The 21902-nt window shown below is 55.9% G+C and overlaps 1 protein-coding gene across 3 annotated transcripts in view; it reads left to right on the forward strand.

The window, feature by feature from the left end:
• MYO7A (myosin VIIA) overlaps positions 1-21902 on the forward strand; it is an 86900-nt gene that overhangs the window by 5187 nt on the left and 59811 nt on the right. For all 3 annotated transcript variants that reach the window (XM_060160100.1, XM_060160101.1, XM_060160103.1), the window contains exons 3-13: positions 6129-6313; positions 6802-6923; positions 7009-7151; positions 7424-7537; positions 8692-8845; positions 9562-9638; positions 10172-10291; positions 11024-11166; positions 12169-12379; positions 12901-13036; positions 16267-16373. In XM_060160100.1, coding sequence (XP_060016083.1) covers positions 6129-6313; positions 6802-6923; positions 7009-7151; positions 7424-7537; positions 8692-8845; positions 9562-9638; positions 10172-10291; positions 11024-11166; positions 12169-12379; positions 12901-13036; positions 16267-16373 — 1512 coding nt within the window. The remainder of the gene's footprint in view (positions 1-6128; positions 6314-6801; positions 6924-7008; positions 7152-7423; positions 7538-8691; positions 8846-9561; positions 9639-10171; positions 10292-11023; positions 11167-12168; positions 12380-12900; positions 13037-16266; positions 16374-21902) is intronic.

The following is a 21902-nucleotide window of genomic DNA, read 5'->3' on the forward strand; positions in this document are numbered from 1 at the left end:
AAGACAAGACCTTATGGACTTCCTGAAAGGGTCTCTGGGACCCTCAGGGGTCTTTGGACCACACTCTGAGAACTGCTGACCTAGTCCCATTTTACAGACAGGGAAACTTAGGCTCTATAAGGCTTAGCCAGGCCCGGAGCTGTGTGCCCAAGCAGCTCAGGGGTGAAGGAAGCTGTGGGTGTACAACAAGGAGAGAGCAGGAGGGAGCCCCCTGAGCCAGGTCCCCAGGCTGGGCATGCTGTGGGCAGAGTAGACAGGGCCATGGGAGGTGTGGGGTGATAAGTGCCTGAGAGAGGTGCGGAGCTGGTTCCGCAGAGTCTGTAGGAGTGAGGTCTCGCTGCCAGGTCACTTCCTGGCCGCTGGTGGAGATGGCGTTCAGGAAGGGACACTTCATGAACAGAAGGCCTGAGGCAGGACCGTGCCGAGTGAGTGATTTGTCAGGACTGTGAAGGGGAGCCAGGGAGACAGAGCTGGGAGAGTCTGAGGGAACCTGAGGAAGCACAACAAGGAACTCTCGGGCCCTCAGAAGTCCTGGAATTGTGGTGCCTCAGCTGCTCGGGAGGCCCCCTGCCAGCCTCCCCACTCTGGGTCTTTCTGTAGCTTTCAGCTCCCAAGAAGAGGCTGTGCTTGGGCCCTTGACGTACGTTGATTGCATTGGCACAGCAAGCAGCTTTCTCAGGGAGACCCTTAGTACTGACAAAGCCCCTCTCACTCCTTTCCTCACCCAGGGGGCAGGGCACAATGGCACCTCCAGATGTGAGCAGTGTCACCTAGACAATGGCGGGGGGGAGCTAGGACTTGAGCCCAGGCCAGAGATATCCCACGGGACCCACTGGTGTCTGCACCCCAGTTCTTGGCGTTTCCCTCCTCCCTCCTCTCTCTGGACAGCAGGTGGACACAGGATGGTCCAGGGGCTCTCCATGGCCATCCACCCAGGCCTGGGTGGAGTCTGACACTTGGGTCTGGAGGTGAGTGGGAGCCTACCTACTTGCCTGCCCAGGGAGGCCACTGCAGAGCTGACGTCCTGACACAATCTCCTTTTGGGGGTGAGCTTCACAGGGGGGAGCTGAGTGAGGTGGGAGTTGTTTCCACCAGGGACCCCGCGGACAATGTCTAAGAATAATTCAGAGGCATGTAGTTGGTTATTTTGCACGTTGTTTAGTGATTTTGCCGGCAAAATGGTTCTTTGTAAGTGAGGGGGTCGGTTGGTAGACTGAATCAAAGAACAAAGGCAAACACAGGATTCAAAAGGGAGAGAGGAGGAAAAAACTTCAGACAGTCCGAGATCAGTGAATCTTGTTTGTGAAGTTTTGAGGGTAGACTGGCAGCCGGCAGAGAAATCAGCCTGAACATTAGGCCTTACCTAGGTTGACTGTGGGATCAAAGAAAAGAATTCTAGAGTTTTGTGGATTCTCCAGAGAACGCTGGGATCTGCACCGTTTGCCTCATTAGAAGTTTCACTAGTAGCCTTTCTGACTGATTTTTGGGTGAGGGTGGGAGGGCACGGGGGTGGAGCCCACACGAGGTGTCCGAGCTGTCTTTCTCCTTCAGAGACTCATGGCTGGAAGTCAAGTCGTGGCGCCTGGAAGGTGCCCAGCTTGGATAGTCTGTGGGCCTGAGATGCTGGGTGTCTGTTGGTCTGGGGAGCCGTGCTCCACAATTGTAGGGCTCAAGAGTCAGCTCAAATGACTCTCTGACTCTATGATTCTGTGACTGGGTGCGTGAAGTAGGATTAGAGCAGGGCTTTGAAGAAGCAGCCAGGCCATTGTCCCACCCAGAAACCGTACCTGTCCCTAACCATGGCAACCCCTGGTCACTTCATGGCTTGGGTTACCCTGGGCACACCCCCACACGCCCAGGATTTCCTCAGATTACCACGGCCACTCACAGCCTTTGGCCCGGAGGACGCTCTGTCCCTGACTGTCTGCCCAGGGCTTGCCTGCTCCAGCTGGCCTGGCCCCAGGTGTGTGAGGGACAGCACCCCAGGGCCGTAAGTCAGCCCGAGGCACCCTACATGGAGCAGAGCCTTCAGACGACACCTAGCAACCTCTCGCTGGGTGGTCCCAGAGGCCAGGGGTCGTCCCTGGGTCTTGTGGGCAACAGGTGGCAGGGCTGATGCTAAACATGGGCTGGAGCCCTGGTCTGGGGGCTGGGGGGCCTGGATCCAGGTCTTGACAGGTTGCCTTTAGGGAGTCCCCACCCATTTCTGGTCTCAGCCGTCCCTTTGGCACAATGGGCTGGGTGCCTCTGTGACACTGGGAAGGTGTATGTGTCTAAGATGTATGTCTTGTTCTCCATGGTCTGCTAAGGGAGAGGCCCCAGGGCTAGCAGGCCCGGAGGCTTCCTGGAGGAGGTGGATTCCTACCATATCTCCTGGGGTGTGTCTCTGGCCCAAGAGAGGCTCCTTGATCTCCACCTGGGGACTTGGGGGCCCCTAGGGACCTGTGTGCTATGTCCTTGTCTTGGGAATAATCCTTATCTCTTCCCTACTCCTGCCCATGGGCCCACAGGGCAGGCTTTATTACTGGAGAAGAGGCCTGTGCTGGGTAGTTGGACATTAACTCTCTGCTGACCATGAACCCTTGGAGAGACAGAGCCAGAGGGCCTCAGGGAGCAGCGCCTAGAACCTCAGGGGACGGACGGGTGCTAAGGCCCAGAGAAAGGCAGGATGGGCCTGAGTCTCATTGTCAGCAGTGGCCAAGCCCCTCACTTCTCTTACCTCCCCCACTGCCAGCTCCGCAGTCTCACAGGTGAATTCCTGGGATCTGGGGGAGCCCAGGTGGGGAGGCGAGAGCTGGGGTTCTGGTGCCAGGGTCCCTCCTTCATCCCACTCCCTGCTTATCTGCTGTGCAACCTTGGCAAGCCCCGCCCCTTCTCAGAGGCTCAGTTCTCCCATCTAAGAAGGGGCGTCATGACTACATCTCACAGGGGCCTTCTGACAATACAGAGAGAGATGGCCTGGAAGCTGCAAGTCCTGCGCCCGACAGGGATCTCCCTGGCAGGTGGTGTGTCCTTGTTCTGCTGGGCCGGGTCCTCTCGCTGAAGGAAAAGGCTTCGTTTTTATTATTTAGTTTGAAATGGGTACGTGTGCTACAGATTGGAAAATATTCCTTCTGCCACAGAGATGACCGCTGCTACTCACTTCTTATCTATCCTCTAAGAGAAAGACTATATATATATGATATATATGATATTAAATTATATATATATAATTAAAAATTTTTTTCTACACAAATGATAGCATTTCTCCTCACACCTGTGTGCTTTTTCCACTAGCCCCAGCCCGGGCCATCCTTCCTGTCAGCGTAGGCAGGCCCGCCGCAGTGTTGCTGACAGGCCTGTCCCCTCAGCTCCTTTTCTTGCTGTTTCCTGTGGACAGCAGTGAATTTCTTCTCCATCCATTAATTTAGTGACTCATTCGTTCACTTGCCAAACATTTGCTGAGCGTGTCTTATGCACCATGCACAGTATTGGGCCCCAGGTAGAGAGAGGAGTGAGGCTGGGGGGCAGAGGCCTTGAACCAGAATTATGGAGGAGTCGGGGGCCAAGTGAAGGGGACCATGGAGGCTGTGATGGGTCACACAGGAGGGCGCCTGGCTTCTTGCGGGGGGAGCGCTCATCTCCGTTTGGACCTGAAGGATGAGCAGGCGTTGGCTGGGTGAGGGGGCAGGGGATGGAGTTTGGTGCTTTTAACAGAAGGTTTAATATGGAGGGAGCCTCTGGCTGTGGGATGCAGATAACGAGGGCCAGGGCTCGGAGGTCTGTGGGCAGGGGAAGGATACTGACTTTGTCCTGAGGCCATGGGGAATCTCCTGAGGGTTTTCAGGAGGAGGATGACACAGTCAGATTTTCAGAGCTGACTCTGGTTCCCAGTGGAGGACAGATTGTAGGGGCCAGTGTGGAAGCCTGGAGCCCAGAGGGGAGGCGCCTGGCCGGGGAGGTGGCCGTGCCCACGGAGTGAAGTGCATTGTTATGAAGGAGAGGGAGGCCTCCCGGCGTCCCGCCCTGGTGAAGGTCCGCCTGGTGAAGGTCTGCGGTGAAGGTCGGCGGTGAAGGTCGGCGGTGAAGTCGGCGGTGAAGGTCAGCCATGAAGGATGGTGGTGGTGCTGTTGGCCGAGCCGGGAGGCAGAGGAGGAGCAGGGTTGAGGGGAGAGTGAGCTCCCATCTGGACAGGCTGGTGGACATCAAGTGGGGCAGGAGGCGGAGGGGTCTAGTGCTCAGGAGGGCCCTCTGGGCTGTGGGCAGAGTAGACAGGGCCATGGGAGCTGTGAGGGGGAGAAGAGGGTCCAGGCTCAGCCCCTGGAAGGCTGCTTGTGGCATCTCAGCGTTCCCTTTGCCCTGTGCTTGGTCTGTCCTCAGGGCCACCTCGGTCTGGCTCTGACTCACCCCGTCGATCGGTTCATTGGGTCTGAAATAGTGTCTCTGCCTCCTGTGTCTGTAGCTGCTCTTCATTCTTCCCAGCTGCCAGGGTGACCTTTTCCCAGCAATCCTCCCAAGTGTCCTGTCCTTTTATGCCTCTGTGTTTATCCCCACTGATGAGCCCTCCACTCCCCCGTCCCCCCCCCCCACCGCCCCAATCTCAAGGAATCCGTGTGCTTGGTGCAAGCTGCCAGGGCCCCAGCTCTCCCTCCCTGCCACCCAGCGTGTGGCTGTCAGCCTCCCCACGTGCCTCAGGGAAGGGTTCTTGAATGACAGCACAGAGCCTAGCTGGCCGGAGGCCACATGAGGATCACGGGCCAGGTCGCTGAGCATCGCTTTGTTAGGGAAGTATTCAGAAGAAAGGAAGGGAGCATTTGTGGACAGCTGACTCTATACCAGACACCTGTCAAAGGTTGTGCCCTTTGGTCTCTATGACAGCCCTGGGAGGTGGGTGTTAACCATCTCCCTTTTACAGATGAGCAAACTGAAGCTTAGAGAAGCAAAGTCATCTGCCAAAGGGATGTTCCTTGTGGCTGTCTCTCCTACCTGGTTACCAGAGTCTAGCTGGTAGGAAGAGCCAGGGGGAGAGGAGAGTCCACTGGGGCCCAAAAGGACAATGTCTGGCAGGAGAGAAGCCTGGGTCTGGGGCGCTCAGCCCAGGGCAGCTTTGCATGGCCACACCTGCCCCCGGGGTGGGCACTTGCCCTGGCATGCGGTGCTGGCAGCAGCGCCTTCCCTGCACAGCCACCTTTGGCCGAGGCTGCTAGGGCGTGACTGGGGCTCTGGTATGATGCACTGGGCCCTGGGTGGGAGGGGATGGGCAGGGCTGTCGCCTCCCCTGCACAGTCACATCTTTCTTCAACCCCTCTGGGCCCAGATGTCAATAGATCCGTCACCATTTATAAGCTGGGCCTGACCTTTTTGAGTTGGAGTGGGGAGAGGTGGGGAGGGAAGGAGAAGTAACCCCTGAGGGCCTCCCTGTGTCCTGGTGGCAGGAGGGCCAGGCCTTGTGTCCCCTGTGTAGCAGGGCCCACAGCAGGAAATTTTGCACGTAGGTGCCCTAACAGAGGAGCCCGAGGAGAGAAAGCCCCCAGAAGGCTCTCTGAGGTGTGTCTGGCCTGTGTGTCCCCACTGCCTGGGATGGCTGGAGGCACTCTGTCCCCCACAGCACAGGGGCAGTGCTGCAGAGACTGGGGCCCACCCAGCCCCTTTAGCTCTTTATGGCTTCATTCCACTCCCCCCTCACCAACCCAACTCCTCCACTCTGGGAAGGTCCAGTTTGTGAATTTTACTCTGAAGGTTTGGGATGCAGGGTTTGGAGGCAAAGGTGGGGGCCAGCATTTGAGAATTACCTGCAGTGTGCTATACATTTTAAAGTCTACCATCTTCTTTCATAAAGTTATATTATGCCCATTTTACGGATAAAGATAAGGAAATTGAGGCTTTGAGACCCGCCTTCCCTCCCTCCCCACTTCCTCCCTCCTTTCATCGAATGTCTCTGAGCACCTACTGTGAGCCCGACCCAATGCTAATCTGAAGGCCCCACCCCCAGCTCATAGGGAGGTAGGATTCTGACCCCAGATCCATGGGACTCCAAAGCCAGTGCTGTCCCTTCCAGAGGGACGGAGCAGGGCAGAGCCTGAGAGCTTTCTAGAGTCAGAGCCTCCCACATGGGAAGGAGTGAGCTCCCTGTTCCTTGTTGCCCACAGACCTACACGGGCTCCATCCTGGTGGCTGTGAACCCCTACCAGCTGCTCTCTATCTACTCGCCAGAACACATCCGCCAGTACACCAACAAGAAGATTGGGGAGATGCCCCCACATATCTTTGCCATTGCTGACAATTGCTACTTCAACATGAAGCGCAACAGCCGTGACCAGTGCTGTATCATCAGGTGGGCGGCCCAGGACCAGCATGGAGCCCCAGGCTTGGCCCCTAGAACTCCTGCTCTGTGCTCCCGCTAATGCCTCCTAATATAGAGAATCACCTCCCCTTTCCCAGGCCTTATACCTCTAATAACGCTACCAAAGCGCATGTTAACTGTTGAGACCAACCTTGTTTACTGCTGGCTCCTGTTAAATTATGGTCAGTTGCAACCTTAGGCTCCTGTTCTCTCTTGGGCAGAGAGTAAAACAACAAAGCATTGATCGAGCATCTAGTTCGTGCCATGCTGTGTGGCAGTATGGGTGGAGGAGCGTGTGTGTCTGAATAAGGGGAAAGAAAGTAACCTTTAGCTGTGGCAGGGCACTGAGCTCCTTTCGCCTTCCCCAGACCTGGAAGGTCCGTAGTGTCAGCCCATTTAACAGATAGGGAGCTGGTTGGAGGGGGGGCCGTAGTTTAGGGCAGTAACAGGTCTTGCCTCTGCCTGGGGCTCCTCTGCAGTGGGGAGTCTGGGGCAGGGAAGACGGAGAGCACAAAGCTGATCCTGCAGTTCCTGGCGGCCATCAGCGGGCAGCACTCATGGATCGAGCAGCAGGTGCTGGAAGCCACCCCCATCCTGGAAGGTAGGGCCGGGCTCTCAGGGCGGGGCCGGGGGGCTGGGGGCGACTGACACTGACCGTGACCCATGAACGTCTGCCCACCCTGCAGCATTTGGGAACGCCAAGACCATTCGCAACGACAACTCAAGCCGCTTCGGGAAGTACATCGACATCCACTTCAACAAGCGGGGCGCCATCGAGGGCGCCAGGATCGAGCAGTACCTGCTGGAGAAGTCACGTGTCTGTCGCCAGGTGGGTCCGAGCCCCTGGACAGAGCTGCAGCTGCGCGGGAGCCCCAGCCGCAGGGGGTGTGGGGTGCACACCGTCTGCATGGCCTTGGTTGTCCCTGTGTTGCAGTTCGCTTGCCTCAGTGCCTGAAATCCCAGCAGGAAACCCACCCACGGGGACTTTTTCATGAAAGGCACTTGTTAACATAGTACTGTTTACAGTCTGCTTGTCTGTCTGGCTCCCGATGGCCTCCTCCCGCCCTCCCATCCCCCAACACCTTGTGCTCCCACTTTTAGGCCCCCGATGAAAGGAATTACCACGTGTTCTACTGCATGCTGGAGGGCATGAGTGAGGAACAGAAGAGGAAGCTGGGCCTGGGCCAGGCCACAGACTATAACTACTTGGCCATGGTGAGGCCCAGGTGGGGCACCCGGGGAGGGGGACACCGTCCCAGCCCCTCCCCAGCTCCAGGCCTGGCGGGTAGGAACTTCTCTGTGGGCTTTCTTCCATCCTCTGACTGGCCCCAGCCCACCGTAAGGCCTGTTCCCCACGTGGGCACACACCTGCTTGTACACACATCTAGACGAATTATCACCACAGACACACACATGCCTAAATGTGTAGACGTCCCAGACCCAGGGACGCATAGACACACACACGCCCACGTGTACACACACCCGGCCCTGTCTGCACACGTGGGAGGTGATACGTTATTCTTTGAGGACGTGGAGACTGGGACCTCTGCCAGGGCCCCCAGGATTGTAGGGTACAGCCTGCTGTGGCTTCAGCCCCGGGGGCTTACTGGTTGCCGGGCCCTGTTGCCAGCTTCTTGTTGTCTGGACATAAAGGAAAAGTGGGCCTGAGGCCATTGCTGCCACTCAGCGCCAGTGATGGGCCATGCACACAGCGGGCTGGACTGGGTGGAGCCCATGCCGGGTTGTCTGGACCTGAGGTGGGCCAGCCACGTGGACACAGGTGTGGGCTACGGCAGCTGAGGGATGTGGGACAACCAAGGGGGGTGTGTGTGTATGTCTGTGTGTCGTAGGTGTGGGAGGCCTTTCTGGACACTTCCGTTAGCTGGCTGGCACACTTGGATACACACACACACGTGCACACACGGGTCTCATAGGCACACACAATGGGGCAGACCCCAGGCGATGCCCTGCCTGTCTGTAGTTACCACCTCCCACCTTCTACCCCAGGCTGCACCTTGTGAGGGGTTCAGGTTCCTGAGGGTGGATGTCCGTGGGGGGAGAGGGGTAAGGTAAGGCCTTGGTGCTGTGACTTGCCAGGCGGGGTGACAGGGGCAGGCCTGGCATCAGTGACCCGGCTCCTCTCACTCATGGGAAGAAGGGGCATCCATGCTCCCCAGATGTGGGCAATGTATTCCTGAGAAGGCCAGCCAGGAGCTTTCTAGACTTCCTGGAGGAGTCATAGGTGAAGTCAGTGCTCAGAAACCCAGGCTGGCCTGGCCAGGCAGAGGGCCCTTCAGCCCAGGCACTGTGGGTACCTGTGGCCTCCCCGACACCCTTCTGCACCCCACTCTCCCACCCACTCCCACCAGGGTAACTGCATAACCTGTGAGGGCCGCGAGGACAGCCAGGAGTATGCCAACATCCGCTCGGCCATGAAGGTGCTTATGTTCACAGACACGGAGAACTGGGAGATCTCAAAGCTCCTGGCCGCCATCCTGCACCTGGGCAACCTGAAGTATGAGGGTGAGTGACTGAACAGCCATCTTCAGAAAGGAAGGCAGGCTAGAAAAGGGAACACGTTCACTCATCTGACACTCCAGCGATGTGCCAGGCTGGGAGGAGGTCCTCTGAGACAGGCACCAAGTCCACTCTGCTCTTGCCCTGGTGTCCAGCATGGCCCCAGGACAGAGTAAGAGCTCTGGGAATGTTTGCTCAGTATGAATGAATGATCCCAGCTCTAAGGAGCTCACAGTCTAGTGAGTCTTGAAAGACTAAGAGACGTGGAGAAAGCACGCACCAGGCAGAAGGAAGAGCCTGTGCAAAGGTCCTGAGGCCTGAGAGAGCAGGGCACATTTGGCGAAGGGCAGATGGTATCAGGCACAGAGCTAGACAAGTTCTCCAAGCCTGTCTCAGGAGCCCCTGATTGCTCTGGGGGTCTGGAGTGAGGGTCATGGGAGAGAGGGCCGTGACTGCCAGTGTCCGCTACGTGGATGTCAGGCATGAAGCCAGATGCTGGGCATACATGCTCCCTACCCTCCTGGTGCCCGTGGCTCACGGTGACAACATTCGTCAAACTGATATTAACCCAGAAAAGCATTTAGTCATGGTGCTGATGCCCTCTGTGGGCAGGGCAGTCCCCCTGAGACTCAAGACAAGAGCCGCCTTGTCCTGCTAGACTGTCCCTTTCCCCCCACGCCCCCCACCCCTTGCCTGACGCTGCGCCCTGGTGCTGCTGACAGACCGTACGTTTGAAAACCTGGATGCCTGCGAGGTCCTCTTCTCCCCATCCCTGGCCACAGCCGCGTCTCTGCTCGAGGTCAGTGAGAGCTTTCTGTCCCCTCGCCTGCTTCTCCCTCTCCCAGAGGAGCAGTTTTGACTTCAGGCTCAGGGAGCTGGGGCCCTCTGCTTGGACAGTTCTAGAAGTTCGACGTCGAGAACCGGTTGTGTGCAGGATCTGTGTTGGGCACGGGTCCCAGAGGAGGAGTGGGGACCTAGCACGGCTGCCCCTGGGGAGGGTGTGGAGCATGGGGGGCCCTGAGAAGGTCAGTCAGTCTTGTAGTAAAGATTTACCAGACTCTGCCTCGAGTTGGAAAACTGGTATAAATAAAGCCAGAGTCAAAGCCGGTGCCGGAGGGACAGGGGACATGCTGGGGGGATGGGAGGGGGCTGTCGAGGAGAGAGCAGTTCCTTCTCAGCCGCCCTTGGGTGGGTTTGATGACTGGGGAGGATATGGCCGTGGAGGGCAGAGTCTGAGTCAGGCCTGGTGGAAGGCGGGAGGGGTTCTAGGTGTGATGGAGGGAGGGGCAGGCTGGCGGGCGGCTGAGTGGGTGCCTAATGTTGCCCCACTAGGTGAACCCCCCAAACCTGATGAGCTGCCTGACCAGCCGCACCCTCATCACCCGTGGGGAGACGGTGTCCACCCCGCTCAGCAGGGAGCAAGCGCTGGACGTGAGAGACGCCTTCGTCAAGGTGGAGTGGCTGCCGGCTCTCCCCGCCCCACGGGAGGTGGGGTTGTTCACGGACAGGAGCCGAGGAGTCCACAGAGCTGGAAGGACATCTGGGCCCTGACCCCGGTCTGCCCTTGGGTCCGGCTCCAGCCACTGGCGCTCTCTGGGGCTTGGGCAGGAGCCTGCCTTCCCCGGAGCCTCATTCGTCTGTCCCACAAGGGGTGGGAACTGTGCTCTTCAGCGGCCCCTACAGCTCTGGTGCCCTGAGGCCCTCCACACCTGGCCTGCTTCATGTTGAATCATAACCTTTGGTCACTCGGTCTGCTGTGCTATTCCCAGCCCAGGGCATACCCTCTCTGATCTCTCCAACAAAGACCGCCGAAGAGGGGCTGGGTCGGGTGGAGAAGCCCCCCAGTCCTGCCATTTTGTCATCCGTTGAGCCCCTCCGCTGTGCCAGGCCCTGTGCTGGGCTCTGGGACCCTCGTGATAATCAGAGCTGAAGGGGAGACAGAGATGGTTGGGAGAGATGGGAGCCCAAACTGCGTGAGGTCAGGAGAAGTTTCTTGGTGGAGCTGACGTCTCCACAGAGCTTTGAAGGACAGGCAGGAATTGTTCTGGCAGGAGAGGGTGAAGCTTGGGGGTTTCGTGCTGCAGGAAGGGGCCGGAGCGAGGCCACCGAGGCCCAGGAGCCTGGCCGGTCCTCCTGGGAGGCTGTGGTTGCACCCGTGGCTTACGTGGCTGCCTCTCCCCGCAGGGCATCTACGGGCGGCTCTTCGTGTGGATTGTGGACAAGATCAACGCGGCAATATACAAGCCTCCCTCCCAGGAAGTGAACAACTCTCGACGGTCCATTGGCCTCCTGGACATCTTTGGGTTCGAGAACTTTGCCGTGAACAGGTACCACGTGGGCTGTGTCCTGTGGGAATTTTCTTCTGCAACGTGGACTTCAGTGTCAAATCTCTCCCTTTAAACTACATTTAGCTGGCCCCAAGCACACTCTGCCAGGCTGTTGGAAAATTTGACTCCAGACACCTTCTGGGGCCCTTTCCCCTTCTTCCCTGTCCCCTCCAGTCCCTGGGTCAGCTGAGGCCAGCTGGGGTGGTGGAGCGAAGGCTCTTCTTACACCATCACAGACACTCTAGTCCCCGCTGCCCATCAGTCCAGTGTCCAAGCTCCAAGGTGCCGCAAAGCAGGTGAGGCCGGGCCTGAGCCAAGCTTGAGATGGGGTGTTGGCCATAGCTGGTGTCCCACTCGGGGGCTGTGTGAGGGGCAGATCGATGGAGCAGGCCCAGGTGGACACTGGAGCTGGTGGCAGCCAGCCCTGCCCCACTTTTTAGCTGTGTGACCCCACGCAAGTCACTTCAATTCCTGTAATGTTCAGATGTCTCAAAGCCCTCCACACCACCAAAACGCTCACACTGAACACACGAAGTGTCTGTCACCTAGGAGAGCACTGAGTTGGTGGCGCAGAGATGTCACTGTCAAGGCCCTTCTTGCCCAATCTCGCGAGCCCGCTTCCCATGTCTGCTGACGCTTTGGATCTCTCTCTGAGGCCCCTCCCCAGCGCTTTGGCTCTTCCTCTCCCAGGTGCTCTGCCAGGGGTGTGGTGCCCATCCACCAGCCCTCTCTCAGGGCCTGGTCATGCAGGGAAGAGGGCTCCAGCCTTAACTCTCCTTCCGACTCACTGAGTGACCTTGGGCACCTGCTGTGCCCTCTCTGGGCCTCCGTGTCCTCTTTGGTAATGGAGGGGGTTGGACTTGCAATGCTGGTTCACCTCAGAGATTGGAAGTCCCAGGGGCACACTGCACACCAAGCTGGGGCCGGCCCCTGACGGCAAGGCAGGGCCTGAACATCCCCCTGCCTCCCGCTGCCCCCTGTGCCCTGCGCCCCTCCCTGCAGCTTCGAGCAGCTGTGCATCAACTTCGCCAATGAGCACCTGCAGCAGTTCTTCGTGCGGCACGTGTTCAAGCTGGAACAGGAGGAGTATGACCTGGAGAGCATCGACTGGCTGCACATCGAGTTCACAGACAACCAGGACGCCCTGGACATGATCGCTAACAAGCCCATGAACATCATTTCCCTCATCGATGAGGAGAGCAAGTTCCCCAAGGTGGGCCTGCAGCGGAGCGGGGCAGACACGTCCCCTCCACACTCTGAGCCTCCGCTTTCCTCATCTGTGGAATGGGACTCATGATACGCGCCTCTCAGAGCAGCTTTGGGGCCGGTTCAAGTGCGCTCATCTGACATTTGGGAATTACCTACGGTCCAGTGGGTCCTGGACCAAACTATGAAGATCTAAGCATGCAGCTGGTGCAGAATAGGTGCTCCAGACACAGAATATGTCTTGGAGTGGGGGAGGGGCTGCTCTCATGATTTTAATCATGGAAAATAGATTTTCTAAGCTGGAATGTACTTTCAAGGTTGTGTAATTCCAATTCACCCGCTTAACAGATGGGGAAATGGAGGCCCAGAGAGCTCCTGTGTGGGGAATAAATAAAGGGAAGGAAGCTGTTGGGAAAAACAGAAGAGGGAGTGAAAAGACAGGGGGCAGGAAAGGCAGTAGGGCCTGGTAGAGAGTGGGACGATGGGGAGGAGTGGGTGGGCCTGACAGCCGCTGCTTGGTTCCCACAGGGCACAGACACCACCATGTTGCATAAACTGAACTCCCAGCACAAGCTCAACTCGAACTACATTCCCCCCAAGAACAACCACGAGACCCAGTTCGGTATCAACCACTTTGCAGGCGTTGTTTACTATGAGAGTCAAGGTACAGGTGGGCCCTCTGGGGCTGGCTGTCTCTCTTTGCTTGTGTCCCCTCCCTTCCTTCCCCTTGTCCAGCCCAGGACAGAGACCAGGGCCCTGGAATACAAAGAGGGAAGGGATGTTAGGAAGCATTGGGCTCAGTGCTTCTTTTTTAGGGATTTTAAAAAAATTGTGGTAAAATATATGTAATATGAAATTTACCATTTTAACAATTTTTAAGTCTACAGTTCAGTGGCCTTAAGTATATTCACAATATTGTACGACCATCACCACGCTCCAGAGCCTCTTCATCACCTCAAATAGAAGCTCTGTACCCACTAAACAATAACTCTCCCCCCTCCCCCCACCCGCTAGTGCCTGATAACCTCTATTCTACTTTCTGTCTCTATGTGTCTGACTATTCTAAGTACATCATATAAGTGGAAGCATACAATATCTCACCTTCTGTGTCTGGCTTATTTCACTTAGCATAATGCCCTCAAGGTTCATCCATGTTGCAGCATGTGTCAGAATTTTCTTCCTTTTCATGACTGAATAATATGCCATTGTGTGTGTATGTGTGTGTGTGTGTGTGTGTGTGTGTGTGTATACACACCACATTTTATTTATCCATTCATCTGTCGGTGGACATTTGGGTTGTTTCCACCTTTTGTGACAGTGCTGCCATGAACATGGGTGTATACCTATCTTTTTGAGTCCCTGCTTTCAATTCTTCGGGTGGGCTCAATGTTCTTTTGCACATATGGGGAAACTGAGTCTCAGAAGGGGCAGTTAATGTTTTTTTAGATCACACGGCCTACTGGCTGCAAAGCCAGGCCTAGAACTAGCCCCGTTACTCACCAAAACTCTTTGAGCAGCAAGACCAAGTTTGGTCTTTGAAGGAGATGTATCTTCTTTTCTCCTGGGAGATACAATTGGGCTCATTTTAAAGCTAGAAGTGAGGAAGACGGTCAGAAAACAGTCAAGTTTTCCCCACTTGGAATTCCTACAGGGTCTGTCAAAAGCGGGCAGACTGCCCTTGCCAACCGCAGTCCTCACACCCTGGTGCAAAGGGCTGGCCTTGAATGGGCATCAGCTGTGGGATGTGTCTGCCCTCCCGCCTTCAGTCCCAAAGGGTCCCAGCCACAGCCAAAGCCAGTGAAATTCCAAACGAACAAGCAAAGAGCCACTGCTTTCATACTTCCTTGTTGAGTTGGTCCAGGAGGCAGAGAGCAAGCCATGCGGCAATTATGCAATCAGAAGGCTGCTCAGCCCTCATTAGGGTGTGAGATCCGCCCCACCTGTTAGAAAGAAGAAAGCCAGTGTTAACTTTGAAGGAGTGTTGGACAAACAAATAGATCTGTTGTTTGGAGTAAGAGAGGCGTTTTTTTTTCAGTGCAGTCCAACCAACATTCACTGAGCATCTATTATGTCCTAGGCTTCATGATGTGGCTGAGGAGACGAAAATGAAAATTGAGCAAACTCTACTCAGTTATAAAATTATAGAATATTATTAGATCTGGAGGAAACATACGGCTCATCTACTTTTATGGATTTGGAAACTGAGGCCCCGAGAGGGAAATGACTTGCCTAAGGTCACTAATCAGTTTTGAGCTACTTTAAACAATTGTGTCAGCATTTTCTGCGTACAGAGCACTGTTTCAATTCAGTAAATTTTATTTATGACATGTGTGGTGCTAGGTGATCCAAAAAGAAGCTAGAGCTTACGGTTGCATCATGCTCATTCAACAGATAAGGAAGCTGAGCCCCAGAAGGGGACCTCCCTAGGGTCCCGTAGTGAGCCTGTCATAGAGCTTTAATTAGGACCCTACAATTCCATCCCAACTTCAGAGCCCCCCTTCCAGTACTGAGTGCCACCTGCAGCTCACCCCTCCCCAGATGCCAGGTGGGCAGCTCCACACTGGGTCTCTGTGCCATCTGCCAGCCAGGGCAGCCTGAGTCCTGGGGGAAAGGGTGCTGCTTCTCTGCAGGGTTCCTCCTCCTCGGGCATCCCCAGCCCTTGGGCTCCTCATCTTCATCCCCGCGCTAGCAAGGCCCCCCATTAACCAGTTCCTAAGTCCTCAGGCCCTGGTAATGGTAGCCTGCTTTGGAGTCTCTGGTGCAGGGGAGCCTCCCTGGGCTGGTGCCAGGGCTCCTGTGCTCAGGTCTTAACTGCCCGTGGCTTGCTGTGTGCAGTTAGACAATTTGCTTAGCTTCTCTGAACATCAATTTCTTCCCTTGTGAGAGTGGGGAAGATAGTCTCCACCTGTCCTGCATATACAGGGGGAGTTGTGAGCGTTCCAGCTGTGAAGCCACTACCCAAACACAAGGTATTTTAAGTGCATTCCTTTACTATTAGCTGGTCCCAGATGAACTTGGTTTCTCTCCCAGGGCACACACTTAACAAGGGCTTTTGACACCTTTGTCACTGAACTTGGGTCCTTGGACTTTTTAATCAATAGAAATTGGTAAGAAGCCAGATGAGAAATTCAGGCAGGCTTTACAGGGGCTCGTGCTGCTTTAGCACGAGGGAGTGAGAACAAGAAACAGGTGCCTTTGCTCACTCCCTGAGCGGGGGCGGGCTGGTTCCTTAAATGAGGTGAGGGCGGTGGCGGTGGCGGATTGGTGGGCCGGGCTGGGGCGGCTTACGTGGTCAGCTCACCCTCTTGGTGGTGCTGTGTGCTGGGGTCACGGGCTTTTGCTTCCCAGCAGCTCAGGAATGGCAGTCGGTTTGTGGCCTTTTTGTATCTTGTTGTTCACAATTGCTGGTACCGCACATGCGTGTGGTTATCTTTAGTCCCTAAGTTTCTTTGTATTTTGTTGCTGGAGGAGACGTTTGTCCAGGTGCGAGCACTCCGGTAGAGGGTCCCAGGTCCCAGCCTATCTCCCCTTCGTCCAAAAGACTGAAGCTGGCATTTCAGGGGTTGCGGTGGTTGAGCTGGCAAGGTGCCCCGCTCCCTCCCGGGGCCTGAGACTTCCTGCCCTCCGCTTTGGCCAGGCCGGGAAGAGGTGAGCTGTGAGGCTGGGGAGACGAGTTCCAGTGCTGGCTCTGCCCCTCGCTTTCTCTGGGACCGTGGGCAAGCTACTGTCCTCTACAGGCCCCAGAGTCCCCAGCTGTAAAGTGGATGTGGTTGAACTAGGTGGCTTTTGAGGGTCTTCCTGGACCAGGCGTTGTGGCTTCGGGGAAGGGGTGAGTCTTGTCAGGGAGACGCTGCCGGAGCTGGCGAGGTGTGACCGCTCTTTGCCGCCGCCCAGGCTTCTTGGAGAAGAACCGGGACACCCTGCATGGAGACATCATCCAGCTGGTCCACTCCTCCAGGAACAAGTTCATCAAGCAGATCTTCCAGGCTGACGTCGCCATGGTAATGTCGGGGTGTGGTTTTCATTGGGCAGGAAGGGCCCCCAGAAGCCAGGCCGGTATCTAGATGCCCCCTTGTCTAGTGGCTTCAGCTGAGCTCCTCTGGCCATAGAGCAGGGGTGGTGCTTTGCTGTGGTTCCGGGAGGGGCTGGAGGGCCTCCAAGGTCCTCCTATCGGGTCCTCTTGTACTAATGAGGTAGAGTGGGTGGGGTGCAAGGCCCAGAGAAGGATCACGTGGGGTGCTGCGGAGCAGAGCTTGGTCAGGACTCGGTTTTCCATGGGGGGCCCCTCCCCCGCCCCGACCTCCAGCAGCTAACAGGGAGCACGGGTGAAGAGGAGACGTCCAGCCTCGAGGACGCGGACGGGTGTGGGTGTTCAGAGAAATGGGCCCAAACGGCATATTTGCACCAGCCCTGGACCCCAAACTGGGGTGGGGGGGAGAATTTCCCACCCTCGACATTTCTTTGGCCCTAGTGTGTTAGCCTGGACTCTGTAGCAGTGGGCTCAAGCCACATTCAAATCCCAACTCCACCACCTTCTCAATGGGTGGGCTTGTTTCTTGCAGGATTTATATGCCTTTTTATCTCATATTTTCCTCCTGTCCCATGGCTTCCTGGAGAGTGCATGGAGGGGCTCAAGCGGGGGGGGGGGCAGAGCCGCTGCCCCCTCAGTGCCTGTCCTGCTGCCTGTGTTGCCCCCAGCCTCCCAGAAGCCCAGACCACTGCCCTGAGGGTTGTCCTCTCTCCCTGGTGGATTTTGCTCCCTGTTTTCTGACCCGCCACGTTCTCCTTGCCCCCCACCCCATCTCGCCGTGCACTGTGGTTCCTGTTGTAGTTTCTCTGTGGTTATTCATCGGGCACTCTCCGCCAGTCAGCGGCTTCTGCGAAGGTAAAAGACCCCAGCCCGGGGCCGGAGGATGGCGGGAGAGGCCTCAGCAGCCCTTGGGGCTGGGCTGTGTCCTCAGCCCCTGAGGCACTGAGGCTTGGGGAAAGGGCCCTTTTCTCTTTATTGTTTTGGAGTGTGCGTTTTTGTGGAGTGGTTTGTGGAGTGCTTTGATTTTTGTTTTCTGAGTTGTGTGGACTTCAGTCATCTCAGTTTCTGAAAGGAGGAAACTGAGCCCTAGAAAAAGAGGTGAGACCTGCCCAGTATATCGGGGCAGGGCTGGGACTCGAACCCTTCTCTCCCAAGTTCTCTGCCTCCACGGAGTCTCTTGGAGGCATCAAGGCCTGCTCCTTCCATCAGGCCCTACTGAGGGTTTCTACGTCCATGACTCAGTCAGATCCTCTGATTAACCTTGTAGATCAGGAGAGACAGGTGGTAGTATTTTCTGAATTTTGCAGATGGGGGACTGAAGCTCAGAGATGGAGTGTGGTTCACTCCCAGTCACAGCATCTGGGGGAGCTGGGACTAGAAGCCACTCCCTGCCCCCTGACCTCCTTAGGCCCTGGAACAGCATCCCTGGTGTGTCCTGACCACCAGCTGCAGGTCGTGCGTGGCTCCCAAGGCTCTTTGGGCCCCAAAGATGCTGGGTACCCTTAGCAGCAGCATAGCTCTGGCGTCCCTTGGCCTCCCTTTTCTCTTCTCAGCCCTCAGTTTCCTCTCTGCCTAATGCGGACCTCCTGTCACACTCGCTCTTGACGCTGGGTCCCGCTTCCTTCCTGCATGTCTGGCATCCCCCTGCTGCCTGCAGAGTTCTGGAACAAATCACAAACCCACTGGTAGTGCAGGGCCCCCAGCACATCAAGAGCAGGGAGGTCGTCTGGAAGGAGGCCTCTGTCCTCTGCCCACAGTCGGCCCCAGGCCAACACTGGCCCAGCCGGTCGATGGGATGAGCGTAGGGCCACCACCAGAGAGGGGCCCAGGCGCCTGGAGCTCCAGCACCGGCAGTGCCCAACGTGAAGCCCACAAACTGCCGGTCGCAGTGTTGGTGACACAGGTGTGGCTCTGGACTCTCCCCCACTCTCTCCTGTCCTTCTGTAGACGCCAGCCCAGCCCCTACCAGGCCTACCCACTCGTCCTGGTCTTGGGCAGTCCCGGAAGACACTGAACCCATCTTTTCCTCCTACTTCTCTTTCCCAAGCCCGTAGAGGCATGTGAGGACCTCTCCATGAAGTTTCCTGTTCTAAGCCCCCTTCCCTGAACTCTGGGAATAGAACCCACTTGCTGAGGAACCGTGGAGAGGTCCAAGTGTGAGACTGTGGGGTGTCCAGAAGTGGCCCGCTCCCGAGGGAGTTTTTAGAGCACAGAATGAGAACATGGCAGTGACAGATTTGATACCAATTACATCTACTCTTCTGGCCCACTTAGGCATCCCCGTGAGTAATTACTATTGCCCCTACCTTACAGGTAAAGTAACTGGGGCCCAGAGAGGCCAAGGTCTTTGCTAGAAGTCACACAGCTGGTGACACACAGGGATTGGTTCCAGGTCTGTCTCAGGGAGGTGCAGGGACTTGGCCAAGGTCACGTACAAGTGAGGGCTACAGTGAGGCTTTCTTGTCCCTGCTCCTTTTCACTGTACTGTGCTATCTGCAAGCTTTGCCTCAAGGAAAGAAAAAATACTTTGTAACTGTTGGAAACATGATAGCTCTGTTAAAGGAACGAGCAAATGGGCTTGGTGAAGTGTGGATGCTGAGTCAGTTTGTTGGCTGACAGCGTACCAGCCGCAGCGTTCTCCTTAGGGTGAGGGCCCACGTCCTTTCGGTGATCTGACCTGTGTCCTGCGCAGGTCCCCAGCCCCTGAATTTCTACCCTTTTGACTCTTGTGTCTGCCTCCTCAGGGCGCCCCGGGCAGCCCCACCCCAATCGTTGCCACTGGAGGGAGCAGCAGAGCGGGGCGGCTCTTCCAGGGCGTGAACGCCACCCCACCCCCAGGCACATGGCCCAGGCGCCCTGAGTCCACAGGACGCTGGTTCACTCCTTATGCAGGTGGCTCCTCCTGACAGTGACTTCCCAGCCCCGATCACATCCTGCTCGGGTGCCTGTGCCTCACATCCCCTCCGAGGCATCATTTAACGCCGACCTTTGGACTTCTCACTTCTGCCTTTACCCCGTCCCTAGTTATCTGCAGATTATCCCAGAAAACAACAAATGTCGGAAAAGACGACCTTTCCCTTCAATGAAATAAAGACAAATCAGAAACCAGGTGGCCAGGGAAGTGAGAGCAGATCCTGGGATCATAGACCCCATTCCCTCATTCCTTCCTTCCATCACAAATACCTACTGAATGCCTGTTATATGTCAGACATCGTCATATGTGCTGGGGACACAGTAGTGAACAAAACAGAAAGAAACCTCTGTCCTCGTGGGGCTTGCGCTCTAGCAGAAGGAGGAAATAGTTAATAAGCAAATAAATAAGTGTATGACATAATTTTAGATGGTGACTTATGAGATGGGGAAAAATGAAGGCGGGAAGGGTGCTGGTGGGGGGGCTTTGCAGTTTTGAATAGGGGATCAGGAGAGGCCTTACTGAGAGGTTGGTGAGGAGGTGAAGAAGCCAGCCACGTGCTTTCTGGAGGAAAAGCATCGCAGGGAGAGGGAACAGCAACTGCAAAACCCTAAGGTGCTTTTTAAGCCCCAACCTGCCCTGGGAAGAGCATGGAGGCAGTGGTGGCTGGATGGGAGGGAATAAAGTGGTGGAGAGGCTGGAGGTAACTGGGACCAGGTCCTGTGGGGTGGGTTCTTACAAGGGACCTTGGCATTCATGCTGAGTGAACTGGGGAGCCACTGAGGAGTTTGAGCTGGTTGGGGGAGGGGAGACATGACTGGATTTGTGTTTTAACAGCCTCACTCACTATCCCTGTGTCGATAGTGGAGTGGAGGGCGGTGTGGAGAGTGGGCAACAGAAACAGGGAGACCGGTTTGGAGGTTATTGCAATAACGAGAGAGCCATGCAGGCAGCTTGGACCAGGCTGACAGTGGAGGAAGTGGTAAGAAGGGGTCAGATTCTGGGACCGTTTTGGAGGTAGAGCCAATAAGATTTGCTGACATATTGGATATGAGAGAGGAGGAGTTGGGAATGGTTCCCAGATCTGTGGCTTGAGCAGTGGGACAATTTCTCGGAGTTCAGCACCACTTCAGTTCAGCAAAGTGTTGTTGATCGTTGCTGATGCTGGGCCCTGGGGCACAGCAGTAAACTAGGCAGACCCGCCTGTTCTCACGGGGCTCACAGCTCAGCAGGGAAGACAGACAGAAAGTGGTTCCACAGTGCTGATCGAAACCGAAGAAGGGTGTGTCCTATGTGTGTGTGTGTTGTTTGTGTGTATTGTGCATGTGTGCATGCTGTGTGTGCGGGTGTGCTCTGTGTGTGTATTTCTGTGTATGTGGTGTGTGTATGTGTGTTTTGTGTGTGTGTCTGGTGTGTGTGTGCCGTGTGTATTTGTGGATGGCGTGTGTGTATATGTGTGTCTGTGTACATTTGTGTGTTATGTGTCTGTGTGTCTATGTATGTGTGCTGTGTGTGTCTGTGTGTGTGCTGTGTGTGCACACACGTGCTCCTGGCAAGGCCTCTAATGCAGGCTGTGTACAGCCCACCCTGGACAGCTTCCCCCCCAACTGGGGGTCACCCAGTGCTACTGCCGGATCAGGTTCTGGGGCAGACTTGGGGGCTGAAGACCTGACATTCACCCTACCCCAGTGCAGATACTCCTCAGCTTCTCTTGGCAAAATCCTAGAATATGTTCCAGATAATACTAAAACAGAAAACATGGCAAATTTCAGAAGAGCAAGCATTTGCTGTTTCTTGGCAAGTTTCATTTCATTCCAGGGGCGTGTGGTCTAACTTTAGAATGGGTTAAATGCCTCTCCCGTCCCCCCATATCTCACACATTGACATCTGCATCCTTGGTTTTTGGTGCTACAGGATATCAGATAAAATGATGACTCATTTAAAATAAAAAAATCTTACAATAATAATCAAATTCACTAATTAAAAAATCCTCACCCCAAAGAAATTGCCAGGAAAACAATAACATCAAAATGCTTTGGAATCGAATGTTGTTTCTATGTCCAATTGCTTGGTCTGAGAGGTTCTGCTTCCTGTTTGCTTGTTGCTCAGGTCCTCCCCCAGGACCCCAACTCATTTCCTAGTCTTCTGAGAGGGGGACCCCAACAGGGCACGGAGGTGCAGGGGGTCGCTGGCCGGCTCACCCAGATGGTGGCTGGTGGAGCACGGGGCCCCTGGGCCTTGGTGCTGGACGGCGGCCAGAGGCCAGCTCGGGCCTTCTTAGGAGGCTTATCTGGGTCTGCCCCGCCCCCCGCTGCTGACCTGCTAATCCCACAGGGAGGGCAGAGGGTGTAGGTAGCACCGCCGCCCTCGCGGGTTGCTGTTTACTGAGACACTCTCACAGCCTGGTCAGCAGGATAGGTGGCACTATTCCCATTCAGGAGACTGAGGCGCAGTGTTGCTTAGTGACCTGCCTAAAATCACGGGACTCGGAGGTGGTGAGCCAGGGTTTGAATTTAGGTCTGTCTAACCCGTCTCTAGAGATGACCCCATCGTCCTGAGGCGACCAAGTCTGGCCACTCATTTATACTG

Source organism: Lagenorhynchus albirostris, chromosome 9, assembly GCF_949774975.1.
Source record: "Lagenorhynchus albirostris chromosome 9, mLagAlb1.1, whole genome shotgun sequence".
Lineage (NCBI taxonomy): Eukaryota > Metazoa > Chordata > Mammalia > Artiodactyla > Delphinidae > Lagenorhynchus > Lagenorhynchus albirostris.